This window comes from Tamandua tetradactyla, chromosome 7 (genome assembly GCF_023851605.1).
Source record: "Tamandua tetradactyla isolate mTamTet1 chromosome 7, mTamTet1.pri, whole genome shotgun sequence".
NCBI lineage: Eukaryota > Metazoa > Chordata > Mammalia > Pilosa > Myrmecophagidae > Tamandua > Tamandua tetradactyla.
In genome coordinates this window covers 170,223,118-170,243,835 of record NC_135333.1, presented here as the reverse complement: position 1 = coordinate 170,243,835, position 20,718 = coordinate 170,223,118, and the positions used below count along the sequence as shown (strand labels likewise).

General features: G+C 33.2%; 1 protein-coding gene across 1 annotated transcript in view; it reads right to left on the bottom strand.

Annotated features, from left to right (window-relative positions):
- SCYL2 (SCY1 like pseudokinase 2) overlaps positions 1–20,718 on the bottom strand; it is an 83,894-nt gene that overhangs the window by 12,844 nt on the left and 50,332 nt on the right. The window contains exons 5-13 of the mRNA XM_077111757.1: positions 20,133–20,282; positions 18,071–18,292; positions 17,498–17,614; positions 16,784–16,909; positions 15,670–15,846; positions 9,725–9,847; positions 6,262–6,375; positions 3,528–3,660; positions 1,556–1,674 (exon numbers count right to left, since the gene is read on the bottom strand). Coding sequence (XP_076967872.1) covers positions 1,556–1,674; positions 3,528–3,660; positions 6,262–6,375; positions 9,725–9,847; positions 15,670–15,846; positions 16,784–16,909; positions 17,498–17,614; positions 18,071–18,292; positions 20,133–20,282 — 1,281 coding nt within the window. The remainder of the gene's footprint in view (positions 1–1,555; positions 1,675–3,527; positions 3,661–6,261; positions 6,376–9,724; positions 9,848–15,669; positions 15,847–16,783; positions 16,910–17,497; positions 17,615–18,070; positions 18,293–20,132; positions 20,283–20,718) is intronic.

Below are 20,718 nucleotides of genomic sequence, written 5' to 3'. Positions count from 1 at the left end.
TGGCATCCAAGATATAAAGAGACTATCCAAAAAATTAAATCTAGGCATACAAACTTTCAGAGGCTTACCCTACTATTTCAAATGAAATCGCTAATTCTAATTAACAGATTGCTCTACTTCCACAATTCTGCTTATTCAGAACGCCAACCCTTTCCTCAATGCCAAATACTTTCTTGTTTAACTTCCTACTGTTTGCTTTCTTCATTGCTCTAACTCGCTTTCAGTACTTAATGCTTAAATCATGCCTCCACCTCTGACAATGTCAAACTGCAACCCTTCTAAGGTTCTTCCACCATACTCCATTGAACACCAGTTCTATTGTGAACAAAATACCTGGTCTTTATCCTGTACCTCAAGTTTTGTTTCAATTCAATACATATTTTCATTTCTGGCACTTCTCTAGGAGCTAGAGATAGAATGAATAAGCTATATATAGTACTAGGCTTCAAGGAGTTTTTAATCTCAAGGAAGAGGCAGACACATAAGGACATAGTGTTGATAACTGCAGTGACAGAGCTATGCAGAGAAACAGTTCTATAATAATCTTTGAACACATTACCCTTTTCCTCAAACATTTACCATATCTTAAAAGTTCAGATACCTAAACCAGACCAGCACTGAAAGTCTACCTGTTCTGGTCTCAATCTGTCTTTTCTCCCATTACTCCCCTACTGTATAATACATATCCTCCACTCAAACCAGATTATTCAGTCTCCGTGGCAGACTCTTAAGAAGGTCCCCAATATCCATCATTCTGCCATTTATGCCCTTGTATAATCTCTCTGAGGGCGGCTGGGACCTGTGACTTGCTTCTAAAAACTAAAGCAAAGGCTGTAGTGTTACTTCCTTGACTATACTGCCTAAGACCGCAACTCTGTTTTGTTAGCAGATTCTTTCCCTTGGTGGTTTTTATGCAGTTGCTTTGTGGAGAGGCTTGTAGAGCAGGAACCATGAGGGCTTGCACCCAGTCGACAGACAGCTGGGAACGGAGGCCCTCACTCCAACAGGGTAAGAGGAATTGCATCCCATCAACAGCCATGTAAGTGAGCAACTCCTCCCCCAGCTGAGCTTTCAGATGAAACTCACCCTTGAATACAGCCTCACGACAGACCATAAGCAGAGGGTCCAGTTAAGTCACACCCAGTTTCCTGACCCATAGACACTCTGACATAATATATGATGATTTAAGCCACTAAGTTTGTGGTGATTTTTTAGTCAGCAATAGATAACTAATATCAATTATATACATTCCAAGACTTGGTTCTTTTTGTCAATTTCCTAAGCCCAAATTTGAAGTAGCTCCAAATTTTACACAACTTTCAAAATGCTGCTCATTTCTATCTCTGAACAAGGCCTTTAATCATTCTTACTTCCACTTCACACACTCCAAATTGAAATGCTTTACTGCTAATCCAAAAACATTTTTCATTTAACTCTTGTGGCATATTTTTTCCTTGTTTTACTAATCTTTCTATGTGCCATATATATATATACATTTAATGCCAAGAAAACAGCAAGCTGAATTAATTGAAACAAATACAAATAATACTCCTACCTGATTGAGATTAAGATTGTTTTCAATACTCAGGGGAATCAAATGAGGCAATACTTTTCCAGCTAGCTGTTCTTTGGTGATTCCCAACTTCTTATGAGTAAAGGTACATTTGTAAATACCTGATAGGAAAGAATGAGATAAATCTTGTAATTTAATACTAAAAATTAATACAAATCATGGAAACAGTGTATCTACATGAAATCGCTTGATAATTAGTGCAAATTTTTCCCAATCAGTGCCTAGAGTACGATGCTCTTACATATGGATCACAATGATTTTAGTCTTTACCATCAGTCCAGATTTAAACACCATGACATAATCATCCTATATTCTTTTGGGTTAAGAACACATTTAATGAGAGCATAATATTTGAAGCTTATCAGAACCAGTACACTTTCTATAGTATAGTAGTAAGTTTGCAGAATGTCCCTCTATTCTGAAACACCTAAATATGTATTTCAGACCTCTCACTCAAACATCTATTTCAAAGTGTGTAAATACATGTACAGTGAAACTATATCTCATGCCTTTATTCATTTCTTCAGCAAATCAGACTCAGCCTGTTTGAAACTTAATGATTTAATTCAATCCTTCCCTATTTCCTTACCTACTTATTCCAATTTCAAAGTCCTGTTATTATTCCTATCTTACAGTACTTCATTTGAAAAACTGAACACATTTGCTTCTTATTCTCTAAATCCTTCTGTGTTTTGACTGTCGGATAGAAAATCCAAAGCTTTAGAACACAGCAGCTTCCTATCATTCTCTTGTTAATTTGCACATGACTTATATATCCAAAGAAAAACCTGTCTGAGAATATACAAAGGGTTTGTTTGCTGCACACAACCTTGGTACTTTCCCTTCAGTTGTCTCACTGAAGTGTCACAATAATCCTATTAATGATGCTATTATGACCTTGATATATAAGACATTCATAGCCTCTCCAGGAACCCAAAGAACCAGGATTTGAGCCAAGGCTGCTTCTACTACACCAAACTCCTCAAAAAGACTAACTTTTTTGAGCACAAAAGTTTCAGGCCATATTCTACAAAGACTTATTACAGAAGTCCACAATAAATACTTGCTGACCATTTACACAAATATTTACTGAGGGCTTTCTATAGGTTTAGGCACAATAGTAGGTATTAAGAAGACAGAGGTGAAAAAAATTTAAAAATTAAAAAAAAATAATCCACAGCCAAGTAATACAGTTAGTTATCCTTCAAAGTTAACCAAGAACTTTGAATTTTGTAAAAATTAAACCCATTAATATTTAAGTGATTCTATAGCTTTTAGTTCAGCAGTCCTCTGACATTTCCAGATTGGATTTTTATAGCTTTAGTTATTTCCAAGCAATTTCAGAGCTAATTGACAGAGTAACTTGTAATTATAATAGAAGAGAATATGCTATGAAGCTAATATGCTTCATCAGTCCTCACTTAATTTTAAACATGTCTAAATTTTAAAAAGTCTACAGCTTTATCAGTTATATGACCTTAAATAGCTTACTTAACTTTTCTCAACCTCATTTTCCTTACAAAACAGAAATAATAGTACCTATCTCATTGGATTGGAGGAGGACAAAATAAGATAATGCAGAGAAAACACGTTAACATAGTACCTCCTACAAAAGAGTACCAAATAAATATCAGTTTCTATTATTAAGATTAGCATCAGCATTTGAAGTAGCTTTGCTCTCCTCTTTTACTATGCACTCTGTTACAGGGAAAATCGTAGTCTATCCTATCTGTGAAGCTGATTCCCAAATGTCTCATTCCTTTGTAAAGATCAAGATTCTATTGCTTTTGCCAAACTTGACACAAAAAGAAGTATATTACGGTATTTACCCCATCATTCTTTAATTTCTGAATGCTATATACATGAGAGTATTATAGTTTTATACATTGGAAAATGTATTTGCATGAATGTAAAATGATAAAGTAACATAAAATAACAGTGAGTTTTCAGCTACCTAAAATTCCCATGAGGACTGCAGGCTCCTTGGATGGAATTTGTTGTAAGAAGGGTAGAATATCATCAAGTACAAACCACTTATCCAAGTACTCCAAAATCTTTCCTAAGCACACTAATGAGTTTACACGAACCTATTAAAAGAAGTAAATTGCTATTAGTCATTTAAAGTCTTTGCAATCTACAACAAAATATTTATGTGTAAACTTAATCTTCATTTAAATACGTATTTGAAATATCAAGAATAAAACTCTCATGCTTTTAATACAGGAAATTAATTTACTTACTAATTTTCCTAACTTTCATAAAGAACTTAAGATTGCTTCACCAGGATGCTAGTCAGTTAAAGTCAGAAAATGACTTCAATTCTGCAACATTTTAAATAAACTGATTAGGATCTGAGAAGCTTTTACTATACATGTGTTCACTAAGAACAATATCTTGGAGATATTGGAATTATAAAAAGGACTACCAAGTGATCAATTTTATTGAATTCCAGTATTTTTCTAACTCAGGTTCAATTCATTCTGAAGTTAAATATTTTAACATTTGAAGAGTACCCATATTTGTCCTACTTAAAAAAAGTTTCTATTTCTAAATATATCTTTAATATAGTTATTAAAACCTGACATTTAGGAGCTGTTTTATGAAAGCTTTATATTCATTTGCCTATCCTAATAAATATTTCACTGTGGCTTTTAGTTGGAATTGTTTAGAATACCTTTGAATCATGACCTCAATATCAATAAAAATCTAGCTTAAGGAAAAAATACAGTAAAAAAAGAAGAAAATAATTTGGTTGGTTTAAAAAGCAACCCAATTCTGCATGAAAAATGAAAAAAAGTCCATTTTTTTAAAACAATGAACAGTTTCCTAAAATTCAAACACAAGGGATATTATAAATTTAAGAAGTCATCTCAAAGACTTAACTTGTTCTTAGAATCAGTTTCATAAAAGAAATTGCCGTTTTAAGAAAATTGAAAATACTAGTTCAATTTTATTTTCTTTCCTAATGTAAAAGAATAGTAGTGCAAGTCACAAATAAATACAGTTCCTGGAGCACTTTACCCTTATTCTGTAGAGAATTTATTTGTCCTCATTTTATGGAACAGTATTCAGATACAATTCTAACTCGTGACTGTGTTTTAGGAATTTCCTAGAATGAATCTTTAAATTTCAGAGGTCTAGTTTATGAATGCAATTCAGGAAGTCACATTTGCTACTGTGAAGGTAGGAGCACTGAAAGCGGTATATAAAATGTAAATCCATTTCAGAGTTACGTTCTAAATGTATTCATTATAACTTCTTGTAAATAACATGCATTTAACACTCAGCTAACATCTTAAAAAGAGATTAAAAAACTGAGTATTAATATAGATCATTTAATTCAAGTATCCATGTATCCCACCTCACTTTACATGCCTACTCAGCACTAAAGCAGAACATATAGAATATGTATGCTAAAATAAATTTATATAGCTATAAAGAAATATTATGGCTTATAAGACTTTTTAAAGGGCATTATTAAAACTGAATTTTAAGCTGAATATATTACTGCCATGTATTTTAAAATCCAATCATAAAACTAGAGAATTTCAAAGAAAAGGGTGGTATTTCAAATCATTTTAAGCTATTGAAGAAAGAGACTTAGAAGAACAGTGACTTGCCATAGGGTTAGTTAGTAAGCGGAGTCAGAACAAGAACTCAGGCTTCTTGACTTCTTTCTAGTTTACTGTATATTAAAGTTAATAATGCTATTCTTTCCTACTTTGTTTGATGTATGTTTTCCTACTCAGAGTCTTGCTACCAAAAAAGACCCATAAAACTAAAATGGATTAGTCAAATTGCCTTTGTCTGTAATTCTACTATGCTACTAATACTTATTTTTATTTGAATTTACATCCTACACATAAATATGGGTGAGATCTCCAAAGAACTATCTTAACAAAATGAAAATTTAATGATATGCCCATTAGCAAAACATGAACATAAGAGCTGGTCAGGTGAAGAACATTCCTCCCTCTTTTCTAAGGCTGCTATTTGAAGAAATTATTCATAGTTCCTTCTGTAAAGAAATATCAAATGTGGTAAATTCATCTTACAATTCAGCGTTAAAGAATAGGTTGGCGATGTTCAATGCCTTTGAAATAAGATAACGAGAACTATATTATTTATTCTATTTTCTTTGACTACTAAATAACTTAAGAGTTAAATTTTTTTATTCAAAGACGGTAACCATCCTTGGACTAAATTTGTGAGCACAACTATTTCCCCTACTTTTATTAATATTATTGTTTTATTACACCCTTTACTTTTTTGAAAATAGGGAAGTGGGGGATAAAAAAATTTATAGATAGGAGACTAAAAATGAAGGCCGTTTATAAAAGGAAGCTGTTCAAAAAGTTTTAGTCCTATATATAACAAGTTAAACTCTCACAATTATTTTAAAACTGCCAAAAAAAGAAGCTGTGAGGTAAAGCAAAAAGGGATTAAGAAAAAAAACACTCAAATTTTCTACTGAAACACTCAAAGTCAAGGGACAGGGAGTAAGGTTAGGGAGGCAATACAGTAAACCACACATCAAGGAAAACTATAGTTACTGCTTACTTTTACAGTACTATGTAAAGGTTACTTACAGCCAAGATGAAATAAATGAACTATTAAAGGATTTTTAAACAATAAGGAAACAACTTAAACTACTGAGAAATGAAAAAAATTAATATGCAATTACTTACAGCAAGGGAAGAGGTTTGTAGACATGCAGTTTTAATTCTTGGTATCAAAGAATTTTTCATTGAGGGGTAGTCTATAAGATTTGCAAAGGTTGGAATGATGTTTAAACAAAGTTCCTATTAAGAAAATAAATTTTGGATTAATCTTAGGGAAAGCTTCTCTTATTCTCTCTCACATACTAAAAAACATTTTGCATTTGCATCGCTCATTTGTCATACAGTGTGAAGTAAACTTTCACGCACATCAATTGGTCCTCCCAACTACTCTGTGAAAGAAAAACAGTTATGATTTTTCAATTTTACAGATAAGGATAGGTTTGGAAGACCTTACTTAAAGTCATATTAGGTCATATAGCTAGCATATGGCACCAAAATTCTCTGGTTTCATTCGTAATCTCTTTCCCTGATAATATATTTCCTCATTTATTTTTAAATATAGGAACAACTAGAGAAAAAATCAAGTAGAAAGTCATGTAAAAAAAATTCCTTTTAAGTAAAGGTGTTCTTCACTGTTACATATCCATATGATGGAATAAAATACAATTACTTTATTAAAAACATATTTAAAAGAATGTTTAATGATATTTAGGAGAAAAATGTAACAAAACAGTATTATAATCCCAATTTTAAAAATTGTATATACTCAAGTAAGTATTTGCCTATGCACTAAGAAAAAAAGTCAAGAAAGATATATCCCAAAATATTCAGTAGCTGTCTCAGAGAAAGAGAAAATTTTTGTTTTCTCTACATTTTTTTTTAAACATGGGCAGGCACCAGGAATCGAACCCAGGTCTCCAGCATGGCAAGCGAGAATTCTGTCACTGAGCCACCATCACACCACCCTGATTTCTTTACATTTTAAGGTATGTCCAAATTCTTCATTTTAAGCAAGTATAACTCACAGAAACAGGAAAAATTATTTACAATTTCTCTTATTAACTAACGCAGTGCCAAACCGCAAGTGTTTGGTACTGGCAACTCTGAGCAAGGGCAACAGAGGAAAACGGGGTGATTGGGGGCGGGAAATTAAATAAAATAAGGAAAAGAGAAAGAAATGACTTGAGAAATAACTGGCTGAAAAACACACTCTCAGACCCCTTATGAGGGCAGAAAGACCCTTGTAACAAAACCTAGGAAAAGTAATCACTGAGGAAAATGAAGTCCAAATGTGCACAAAGGAAGATGCTATTGACAATCTTAGGTAAATATAAAGACATTCATTTGTAGCTAGCATACAGAAATGAATTAACTATTGAAAATGTTATAAAAATATTGGTTCATTATTTCGCTTTGACATTCTCAGATTTCGAAAAGCCAAATATAAGCAAGTTACATGTTTTTATCTACCCAGAGCTATAATAATTAAGTGGATGATATATTTTGAGAATAAGAAATGCAAACTACATTTAAGGGACATTTTCCACAGATAGGAGAAGAAAATGGGAAAGGTTGAGTAGTAAATGAGACACTGGGCTCCTATTACTATAGGATATTTCCTTAGGGACGATGATCCATTAGTTAATCCCACAGATAACTAGAGAGGGGAGAGGGAGACTTCCTGCAAAGGAACCGTAACGTCTGTATTATTAAAGAGCAACTGTAAGGCATTGTGTAATCAAGCCCAGAGCAGTAGGTTACAAATCAAGTTACATCCATATCACTCAGCTAAGGGAAGGGAACGCTCCCTCCTTAGGAAGAGACAGAATGAAGAATCTAAGAGGAAAAAAAAAAGAATCTAAGAGCAGGATATGAAAAAACAAAACAAACCTCAAGGAAATTCAATTAACAAATTCTCAAGAACTTCTATTTATTTTATACTCTTGGGGGAGGGGAGAAACATTGCTTTTATGCTTAATTTAAAAAGGCAAAAAATAAGAAATGGTTTTATATATACATTTCTGTCAATGTCTCTCTTAAAAGACACTAATTTTTGCGAAGCATCTACCTTTCCAAATGTTTTTCAGAATCATCTCTACCCTCTTAAATACTTCTTTCTAATCAAGCTTCACTTTAAAAACTTATGTTACTTTCTAGCCTTCTACTTTGCATGAAGCTTCAGGTAAAGATTTTGTTTCTTGCTCCAGAATTTTCCCAATTGCTTAGGTATTATTTAACTTTATCAGACTACCCAAGCAATATTGACACCAATTAACTGCTTTGGTGACTAAAGGCACCAGCTGAATAACATCAGAAATGCTGGCTAATGCTTACTGTTCAAATAACTCCTTTGTGAAGTGGCCCTTATAAAGAAAGATGACTTCTCATGCCACTCAATCTTCCCCCTTTCTCCTTAATCACATTGAATATAAAATTGCTACAAGGGGCCTGTGGGAATGTCTCAAGAAGCTGTAATTCCTAACAAAGGACTAAAATGTAGAAGTTCACTTTTCCTACTTATAACATGTAATTTGGACAAAGGCAGTATATTCTCACTTTAAGGGAGACATGATCTCATCATAAGGAAAAACCTTTTAACATCAACCTCACAGGACTGAATAAATAAAAGAACTTAGTCAACAAAGACAGAAATGATCCAATAAAGTGAATTTATATATATGGAATTACTGTCTTTGGTCAATAACTTAAAAAAATTAAAACCTCAAATCTTTGTTACCAGAATTCTATATAGACAAAGATAATAAACCTGTAAATATGAAACCAAATGTTCTTAATATGAGTATATCTTTCCAAAGTTTAAAAAACAAATCAAAACTAAATCACCTTTAATAGTGATCCAAAATATTTTTCCAAACAGCCCAGAGAACCAAAACTTAATAGAAAAGACTACAGAAATAAATGTCGGGCAAAGTATAAGTTTTAAGATAGCCTTTCTGGGACAAAAGCATTATTATAAATGTATTAGAAACAGTCACATGAAATTACTACCTTCTATCTACTTGCTGCACAAATGAACTTCAACATAGAAGGAACAGAGTTTCTAAATCGAAATCTAAGTTATCAAATATTAAAACTAAGTATGGGAAATATCTACTTAATGATCTCATAAGAAAAAGGGATAATATCTTTGACATTTCATAGCATATTTTGTTCACATGTCAATAACCCATTTAGGAAGAAGCAGAAAGAAAAAGGCACACTAAACTACAATAATACAAACTTATTTACAGTAAGCTCTTATTATATAATAAATGCAAAAAGACTGGATTACACAGTACAAACCATTTTCCATAGCAGAACATTTCTGACAAATAATAACCATAAATCATTGTACTACATTCTTGTCAACTGAACTCTTTAAACTAATTGAGTGGATATATTTTAGTAACAATATACCAATAATGTAATTCAATAGATAAATATATACCACTGGTAAGTTTTATATAAAAGATTTTAAGACTTAAACCCAAAACATTCATTCATTCATTATTTTGCTCTTTCTTTACTTTCTTTCTCCTGCTTTAAGAATCAAATTTATCATTAAAGCAAAGCAAATCAAGTATTATACCTGTATCTGAATGGAAGGAGCTTCTAGTGCTCTGTAAACCATCGGAAGGACACTGTTCTTTATCTCATCAGGAGGGGTTTTGGTTAGTAGCAAATCCATTTTTTGTAGGAAAATTAACAAAATCTGTTTAGGAAAAAGGAGAACATATTAAAGTCTGGAATCTTTAAAAGAGTCTATATATGGCAAAACGTAAAGTTCTTTCAAAAGAGTAAGCTATATATTTTGACACTTACCATGTTGCTAGCCTGAAGGCATGGAAGACAAAAACATACAAATCAAGTCTCAAATTTCAGCAAGCACAAATTAAAGATGATTTCCTAACTCTCACATATCTACTATACTCCATCACTCACTCCAAAGTACCAACTACTTGGAAAGTTACTAAGAAAAAAAATAAAAGGCTGAGGGTAGCAAAGTCAGATCTTTCGAAGACAGAAATTCTAGCACTTGGCTTCCGTGAAGTTCCTAAGGCAAAGCCCATTTACCCTTTACTTCAGAGACAAGTAATCTAGAGAACAGCAGATAACAAGTTGAAAAGATAGTGGATTTTTAGGGAAAGAATGCTATCAAGAAGAAGGGCTATATAATAGCATGAGAATAAGTAAACAGAAAAGCAACACAGATTAAATCACCAAAAAACACTGCAGCCAGATTCATGTAGTATGGAAGACCCCATTCACGCCCTTAAATCCAGTGGGATCACTGAGCTACTGAAGTGCTTGACGAAGACCCTCTGCACACTACTCAGGGTAACTAAAAACTACATGGGACGCTTTAGAAACTACCCAGATCAAGTGAAATTTTTAACCTTTTAATATCATAATCCTTAAAAACATCAGATAAATCAAGATGTCAGGTTATTTAAAATAATCAGAATAGTATCATGGAGTCCTCACTTTGCACAGTCCGGATAAGAATGACTTTCAGTTATTATAGTTTCTGAATAACACAAATGTCAGATACTATGGTACACTAACTGTTAATAACTGCATGAAGTACCGCTAATAACTGCATACATTATTCAGCCCACAAATCACTCTGAGTAACTGATACACACCATGACTAGTAACTAACCAATAACATCACTTCTGTTGTTGCTTGGTCACTGATCTACCTATTATTCAGTTCATGCGAAGAATGCAAAGCAAGTAGTTGTGCTTCTGCTTTGCCTCCCTGTGACAAACTTGTGTAACATTTTACAAAAAAATGGAAAATAGAGGGAACTGGCCAACAAAGATGAAAGTGCAGGGCGACTTCCAGGAAAGATGGCAGAGTAGGAAGCTCCAGGACTAAGTCCTTCCACCAAAACCACTATGAACAGACAGGAATTGTCTGAAACACGATTCTGAAACCTCAGAGGTCAGAAGAACACTGTACAGCATCCAGGGAAAAGTGGAAGGAAGAGACTGATAAACTACGGTGAAGAAACGTGAACTGTTCTCTCCACAGATGGCCATGATGGCCATTCCCCACTCTCGTGGTGGGGTCCAGTCCCTAGCTAACTTGATGAGGCAGGTGGATGGCTATATCAGAATTCTGAAGCCAAAAGGTGATGTCAGGGTTTTTTTTCTTTTGGCTGATCAAGAGCCTGAGGACAAGTAATCTAGTCTCTAAAGAGGATGAGAATGGTGGTTATGGGAAAGAGCTGGTTAGTGAAGATGTGTGAATACCTAAAAAGAAAGCAAGCTTGTGAAATGCTCTGGTGGCCTTGGGTTAAGATTTCTCTACTCTGAGCCTGGGATTGGTAGAAATCAAAGAAGATTCCTCTTGGTACTTTGACAGTTAACTGACCACATACCTTTAGGTAAAGGCAAAATGATGTCCCTCTCACCACTCACAGGCTTACTGTTGCTCAAAGTAAGCCAGAAGCAGGATCTGGCAGGCACAAAAATTCATATACCCTTCAATCTAATGTTACTCCTAGAAATCTTTCCCACAAAAACAAAAGTATTGGGACAAAATATTGTAGGTACAAAGTATCACGTGTAGTCGCAAAAGGTTTGAAACAAAAGGGCCAGTTGAATAAACTGGCACAACCGTATCACACAATATAATGCAATCATTTAAAAAGAATCAGTTAAATTTATACCAGCTGTCATACATATTTCCTCAATGATACAAAAAGGTATATTATAAGATTTCATGTTCATAAAACTAACAATAACCACCGCTCCAATATTTAAATAATTGTGTTTATGTATATGTGTCTCTACATGGGACATGACTCCCAGGGGTGTGAACCTTCCTGGCAACGTGGGACAGAAATCCTAGAATGAGATCGGACTCAGCACTAAGGGATTGAGAAAACCTTCTCAACCAAAAGGGGGAAGAGAGAAATGAGACAAAATAAAGTGTCAATGGCTGAGAGATTCCAAAAAGAGTAGAGAGGTTTTCCTGGAGGTTATTCTTATGCATTATACCTTTTTAGTTAAGGTGTAATGGAGAGACTGGAGGGAACTGCCTGAAAATGGAGAGCTGTGTTCCAGTAGCCATGTTACTTGAAGACAATTGTATAATGATACAGCTTTTGCAATGTGACTGTGTGATTGTGAAAACCTTGTGTCTGATGCTCCTTTTATCTACCTTATCGACAGATGAATAAAACATACGGATTAAAAATAAATAAAAGGGGGAACAAATGTTAAAATAAATTTAGTAGATTGAAATGTTAATGATTGGTGAGGGTGAGGGGTAAGGGGTATGGTATGTTCGAATTTTTTTCTTTTTATTTCTTTTTCTGAATTGATGCAAATGTTCTGAGAGGTGATTGTGGTAATGAATATACAACTATATGATGATACTGTGAGTCATTGTCTATATACCAAGAATGGATCATATGGTAAGAATGTTCATGTTTGTATGTTGTTATGTATAAAAAAAATTTTTAATTTAAAAAAAATGAAAAAGTAGAATTCAAAATAGATCAGAATCATTAGGGAAGATTCATTAGGGAATAAAAGCAGAATAGTAGGGTAAAGTTGTCATGTAGGAAGATTCAGGTCCTCTGGTGCTGCAGATTTCCAAAGTGGAACCGTTAAGTTTATTTTTTATTTTTCTGAAAGCCACAGAAGAAAGTCAAACAGATAATATTTATTAATGATTTGAACTGATGAAGAATAAATCGAAACAAAACACACTGAAGTCTGGAAAAACATCTTCATGTTTTTCATGTCGGCAACAGTGCAGATCTTTTCAGTAACAACCCTAAAGTTGAAAAGAACATGAAATCCACTGAATTTCATCGGATCCTCTATTATCAATCAACTGATCGTGCGGGTCTAATGTAAACTTTATATTCTGTAAAGCCCCAGCTATCTATCTTTTGGCTAGTAGTTCACTGTCATAACTGTGTTGTAGTCAGTCTTGAAACACGATAGTGTAAGGCCTCCACTCCAAGTACTAACTTCTTCAAGAATTTGTTGCTATTTTAGTCTGTCGCAGTGTCCTAAGAATTTTATCAATTTCCACAGAAAATGCCACTGAGTTTGTCACTATAGAAGTGAATGAAATGTTGGACATCTTTCTAGGCAGGGTGGAAAGAGGAGGAGCCATATTCACACAAATAAATGTACGTGTGAGGGTAGAGCAGAAGAAAGCAAGCCCCTGTTTACTGTGGAAACACTATTTGTGATCAAGATGACCTCATTTACATGTAATTATGTGCATAAATGTATATATGCATAAAGGGATATACGAAAGGGTTGTCACCAAAATGTTAATGGTAGTAGGACTTCAGATAATTTTTATTTCCTTCTTTATATTTTTCAGTATTGTTGAAGTTTTTATAATATATATATATATTACTCAGATAATTGGGGAAAAAGTTATTTTCATTGTGAAAAAATAATTGAAAGAAACAGATTAAAAAAAAAAAAGCAATAGATAAGTGGGCAAAAAAAATTATCTACCAAAGAGAAATCTGATACCTTTTAGCAATCCCCAAAACTGCAAATTAAAGTAACACTGAAGTACCATTTAATATTTACTAGCCTAAAATAAATTCTAAAAGGTTACCTTACGACGTCAGCCTGGTTGTAATGAAACTAGTATGCTCAAACACAGTTGATCTAGGCCAATATTTTATCAATTAACATCTGTTAGGAACAGGAAAATAAGTCTATAGTAGGGTTTTCCTCTGCCTGGAAAATGGACACTATATTCATATATTAATGCTTCTATTTGTAATAATTTATTTGGGAACAAAAGGAGAAAAAGGTAGGCAAATAGTAACATCTATTTCACAGGTTTTATCTTTTAGCTTTAACAATCCCTTTAAAGTTTTAACAATCCCTTTAAAGTTCTTAGCAGTTTGACTGAAAAAGGAAACGAAACATCTCCATATTCTAATACAATGATCCTACATATTTTGATAAAGTCTGATGCGGTTTGATCGTTCATTACAAATAAATGGTATCTCTATAAGAAACTAATTTTGTTAAAATAAGACTATGAAAACATCAGGTTGTACGTGTTTTGAATATAGTTAACTAGTCTTTATAATCTTTTTTGTTGGTCACACTTTTGACCCTGGAAGATAACCTAGTTCTTTCTTTAGGTCAGGTTTATTAAGAACGCTACTTCAGTGCAGCAACTAAACTATCAATTCTGAAATGCTATAGAGATTAGAAGAAATAATAGCTCTTTCCACTTTAATAATTTGTTAATATCACCTGTCCTTATCAAGAGAAGAAGAGTATTTACGGAAATAAACAAGACTATAAGAAAAAATTCTAATAAGAAATAATTAGCAATTTTAATTGTCCCTAATCTCTCACTTTTTATGTAGCTGGTACCACATATCTAAATTACAAGGAACAAACTGTTCCTTTTCTCCAAGCAGAATACTTAGTTTTACCAAGGCTCAGTTGAAAGTTTTCAGAATGAATTTTTAACTGGACAACTGAAAGAAAGAGAACACCACAGAATACTGGCAAATAGGAATTTGGGTTATAGCTTTCTTAGGATACTACCTTGCCTGATGTATAGCTTAGCGACTGATGTGGCTCTTCCATCTTTTCCTCCCGACACCATGACCTGGTTGGAGAACCCTGATTCAAAGCCTACAGTTCCTTCCCTTTCCCTTTCCTTAGTACATAAGAACTCTTGCCTTGCCACTACATTTCCTCTATTTCCCTCCTTTCCAAACAGCCTGTCATAAAACCACGAAATCAGATAGTTGATGTTTTGCCAATAAGCCAATGCTGTTTAGTGACAGAAACACATAATATTTATTATGTGCCAGAAATTCTGACTTAATCTCAACAGCCCGTTTCATTTAAGAAATGAGGATAATGATTTGCTCCAGTCATGCTTTTATAAGGAGATGAAGGAGCCCAGATTCAAACACATTTATGCCTATGCCTGACCCTACTGCTCTCAAGTCATATCCACCTTGAATCTGACCAAAAAAAAATACTGCGAGAGTTTACATCAGAGATCAATTACCTTTTCACACTTACAATACACATACACACTATTTCCATATTCTTGTAAGCATTTCTTCTTTTCTGGTGGAACGTTTACTAGCAATAAGATAAAAAGAAACAACTGGCACAAATCACCTACACATTAAAGACCCTGAATAACAAAACAAACAAAAATACTAACAGTGCAGGAGGGAAATAAATACTTAATTTTCCAAACCCAAACTTCAAGGTCAGTAGAAATAGTACAGCATTACATTTATAAAACTTCACTACAATTTATTTTTTTGAGATGTTAACTAATGGAGAGTTATAGATACTTACTTGCAAAGTCCATTATAATTTTAGGAATGGTTCACTTCAACCTTATGCAAAATAGCTTTTTTACTAATAGAAAAGAAACAGCCATATACTTCAGCTCAATTTTTAAAAAGTTACATATCCATTTCTTTTGTTTTCAAAGACGGTCCTCATCACAAAGAATACTAGCAGACAAATACGCACAAATATCTACGTAAGTACCTGGATTGGCTCCTGCTGTTTAAAGACAGGCCCAAGATCAGGTAGAATTAACTTGATATATTCTTCTTTGGTACATTCTTCAGCAATCAGTAGAACATTGGGCAAAACAAAAGGGACCATGTCAGGGTTTACAAACTCTGATGTCAAACAAGGCAAAATTCTTTGCACAATGACACGCTGAAAGGCAAAAATGTTTTAATCAAATGAAAATTTATTTCAGATCTTTAGTATTAACATTTAAGTATGAACATTACTATCTAAAATTTCTAATCTCTTTATTTAAGGCAACTATATAATAATATGGTTGCAATTGGGAAATTTTTGTGAATGAAATGGGATGTTATTCCTAATTTTATGAGGACAAAAGGTATAACCTGAGAATATTCCAGATAAATGGGGAGATGTGACACCTTTCATTACTAGTTTTCTACTAGTACCACCTTAAGCATTCACCAACATTTTTCAGACATTACACTCATGTTTTAATGAGTTAGAGAGAGGAAGAGGCTAGCATTTATACAGAAGCACCTTTAAGAAACCTTTCCTCATTAGTCTTCACTAATGTTTCTCCTCTTAATTCCTCCATTATAATTCATCCCACACATGCAGTGTACTCTATTGTTAACTGTTGGTTTATGCATGTTAATTTTAACTTTACTGCAAGGGCCTTGAGAGTAGAGGCAGTATTTTACGTTTCCTCTTTATCCTCTACAGCATTTAAGTAAAGGACTAGGCAAGTGGTAGATACGTATCTACTGGAGAATTAGAGAGAGGGAGAGGCTAGCTTTTATACAGAAGCATTCCTTTAATTGCTGGTGAGATGGTGATCTCCACAATGACAGCTTACGGACCTCACTCCTCACATTTAATGTCCACGTGCTGCCTTTGCATAGGTAGAATCCTTCTAGTATTTTAAATCCTACTCAGTTATTTTTGGACTATGCAAAAAAGGTCCACTAAACCTTGGGCTGCAGTCTGCAGCCTTTTATATTCATTTATGCATCAAAGGAAAAAGTCATTTCTATTTTGTTGGAAGAGTAATTATTACAGGTAGTAAAAATAAACTTTAAATTCTACAATCCTGACCACAATAAGAAACTGATCAAGAACAAACCTTGGGCAGTTTTGGTAGAACCTTTGGTAGTCCTTTGAAAAACTGTGATTTCTGAAGATTATCTCTTTGGAACAAGGTATCAAAATACTGCAGTGTTACTGCACCAACATCATCAAAGAAGGGAATCTAAAAATAGGTAAATAAAGTTATTTTTTGATAAATATTAAGCTTAAAGAACTTTTCACATCTGAAACTGCCAGAGTCTGGTAAAAAAAATATTAAGAAACATTTAGCTACATGCTAAAGACCACTTTAAATAGAAACTCTAACAAAAAAAAAATCAAAATTAAGAAAGTAATAAATATTTTTCTTTTCAAGCTCAAAACCACAGCGCCTGTGGGTTGGCTGGGCAGTAGCATTTTCTTTAAGTAACTACAAAAATATTGAAAGATTAAGTAAAATAACTTGAGGGCATAAAAGTACCAATTATATATTTTTAAAAATCCATGCTTATATGAGTGAATTAAAGGGCTATGAATTCCTGGGAGTCTTCTGCATACCTAGTCCTGTTGTTTATTTAAAATCTTAAATTTATATCATAGCAATTATGTATGCAAATTATTTAACTATTATTACTATTGAAAGTACTTGAAAATTTAGTATGTTCAGGAAATACATTATCTGGAGACTATATCTGAGTAAATCTTGTTTTAGAAGCATTTATCTTCTCATCTTTTGTCCCTCCACACAAGGCAGAAATGAGGTTGTACTCACCTTTGTCATTTGGTCTGCATCTGGTCTTACAGTTGTAGTTACATTTAGCAGTAGTTTTACGTGTTCACGGACTTCCTCGGGTATATTTGTAAGTGAACTAGATCCTAAACGACTCAACTATTCAAAAGAGTGATAACAGTAAATATGAATATAAAATATTAAAAATACATGCATTTATATTATCAATAGTCTGTTTAAGAATCCTTTCTGAAATGTACTCAAAAAAATATTTTTTGTTTGAACAAATTGCTAATTCTACTGTTAAGAGAATCAAAACATCTAAAATATTATCTTCAAAACCAGAATTCTTTCTATTCCTAAAACAAAATGCCCAGTATTTTAGAACCTTAATTCAATATTTACTCTAGTAAATAAATGCCTTGATTAAAGCTATAATAACAAACATTAACTATCATAGTCCTCATTATTTATACAATGGCTTCTATTACATTAAGTATATGCAAACCACATATGAGATCTAATTTTAGAGAATTTCCTGAATATTTTAGAAAAAAAAGTCAAAGAAATAGTTATTAAAATATTTAATGCAAGTAAATATTTATAGGCAAATACCTGATCCAACTGCCTACTAAAACTCTTGTAAATATCTTGCTTGTTGACTTCAAACATAGGTTTCCCTTTATTAAATACGGCATACATAGCAGTTCCTAAAGAGTACATGTCACTGGCTGTTTCACAGCTCACAGAAAGTATGTATTCCGGAGCCAAATATTCAGGATTTGGAAGGCATAGTGATGGCAAATTCGGGTCCCATTCTTTACAAGGAAATTTAGGCTATAATAAGAGAGAACACGGATTACAAAGATTAAATATTTTCAATTTAAAGCAAACCACTCATGTGGACTTTACTGACAACATGGGATAGAAATCCTAGAATGAGCTAGGACTCAGCATCAAGGGACTGAGAAAACCTTCTCAACCAAAACAGGGAAGAGCGAAATCAGACAAAATAAAATGTCAATGCCTGAGAGATTTCAAACACAGTTGAAAGGTTATCCTGGAGGTTATTCTTATGCATTATATAGATACCACCTTTTTAGTTAAGGTGTAATGGAGAGGCTGGAGGGAACTGCCTGAAAATGTAGAGCTGTGTTCCAGTAGCCAGGTTTCTTGAAAACAACTGTATAATGATATAGCTTTTGCAATGTGACTGTGTGATTGTGAAAACCTTGTGTCTGATGCTCCTTTTATCTATCTTATCAAGAGATAAGTAAAACATTATTAAATATTAAATATTAATTTGAATATTTAAATTTAAATTAAAAATATTAAAAATAAATGAATAGGGGGAACAAATGTTAAAATAAATTTAGTAGATTGAAAAAATAAATAAAGCAAGCCACTTTCACACTCTCAAGTAGTAACAATCTATCCTTGAATTCAAGCTCAGTCATGCAAATAAAAATGTCTCCACTACCTCCAATTCTAAAATTCCCAAATCTACAAATCTGAAGACTGCATACAAAAAATTGAGAGATAAGAATAAGAACACTTATGATTACTGGAGCTCTCTCTCTTTCAGAAGAGAAATTATCACTGTACAGATGCAGTACGAATACGAAAAGGACTGGTCTACCATGTCTTGTGATACACATGCTTCACGTTTCACGGACTCAGATAGATATCTGACCCGTTCTCCCACTAACTAATTATGCAATTTAGTCAACAGGTGCAAAAGTATGTTGTAAGGATTAAACAAACATATAGAGGGCAGACACAGCACACACAGTGCTAACAAATTAAAAGAAATAGCACAGTGCTTTGAAACAAATTAAAGAAATAGCACAGTGCTTAACAAATTAAATATATAGAGGGTAGACATAGCACAATGTACTCAACCAATTTTAATTCTTTCTGCTTCCCTTAAAAATGGCTGCTTAAATTAAAAAGCTATTTTAAGTCAAATCATTGTTCTTCTAACAACTACATAGTAAAACCTGAACTACAACATGCGGTGCCAGATCACAAAAGGCCTTCTATGCCAGAATAAACCAGTGCCCCCCCCTCAAAAAAAAACTAACTGATCTAATGCAGTGTTTCAATCGCTAAACACAGGTGCTTTGGTACCAAAAAGACTGAGTCCAAATCCTGGCTGTACCACTGATCATTTGCTAAACAGAGGCAGGTTATTTTAATCTATGAGCCTAAATTATATTCATTTATATCATTCTTACACCTGAGTTGTTGTGAAGCTTAACTAATACATGAAAAGTATTTAGAAAAGTGCGTCAACAAATGTTAGCTATTATCTTGCTATTGTTATTATTATATTCCCTAAAAAAGACTCTATGGTCCAATTAGTTGGGGAAACGCTGCTAAAGAATCACTTTACATAATGGTTAGCATATCTGATGTTCTGGGAAAAAACTATTTAACTCAAAAGTTCTCAAAATAATTTAACTGGTTTTTTTTTCTCAAGTAACAGTAACTACTGTGAATAATAAGCTGAGGAATACTCTTAGGGAAAGACAGATATACCGAATGGCAGAAATTTTCTATTAAAAAGTACATTTACCACTTAGCCTATTTCTACACATTAAGCTTATAAATTCTCTAGACATAATAATTCCAGATATAATAACAAATTTTCAGAGCCGTAAAAAATTTGTATTACCTCTTGTTCAGAAGGATTGGTAGATGATACACAAAAATCAAAGCCCATTATTTTCCAGGCTCCACTTTTATTCAAAATTATATTTTCAGGAGTAATATTCCCATGAACCATTTTCACACTGCTATGCAAAAATGACAATCCTTCAGAGACCTATAAATGGAAAAAACATTTTTTACATTAAATAAAGCTTCCAATTACAATAATAAAATGTTTTATAACATTCACCATTATTATACTGCTTCTCCCAGTAAAAAGTTTTTCAAGTAGCTAGTGATAAAATTTTATCATAAATGCAAAAGTATGGAGATCACCAACTACCAGGATAATGTAAGAATTAGGAAGGGTGGGTTGGGGGGGGACACATGAAACCAGAGAACAACTATTTACTAAGTTCCGTTATATACATAAACAGAAGAAAAAAACAGTATAAAAGCACCATTTGCTGCCCAGGTTTCTTCAGTTTCTGAGTTTGAAAAATGAGGGAATCTCTGATTTCAGAGTTAGATAGTGAACATCAAGAGATAGCTTGGTAATGTTGACTCTAATTCTTATTTTTTTATACACTTATACTTCGCATTGAAATTTA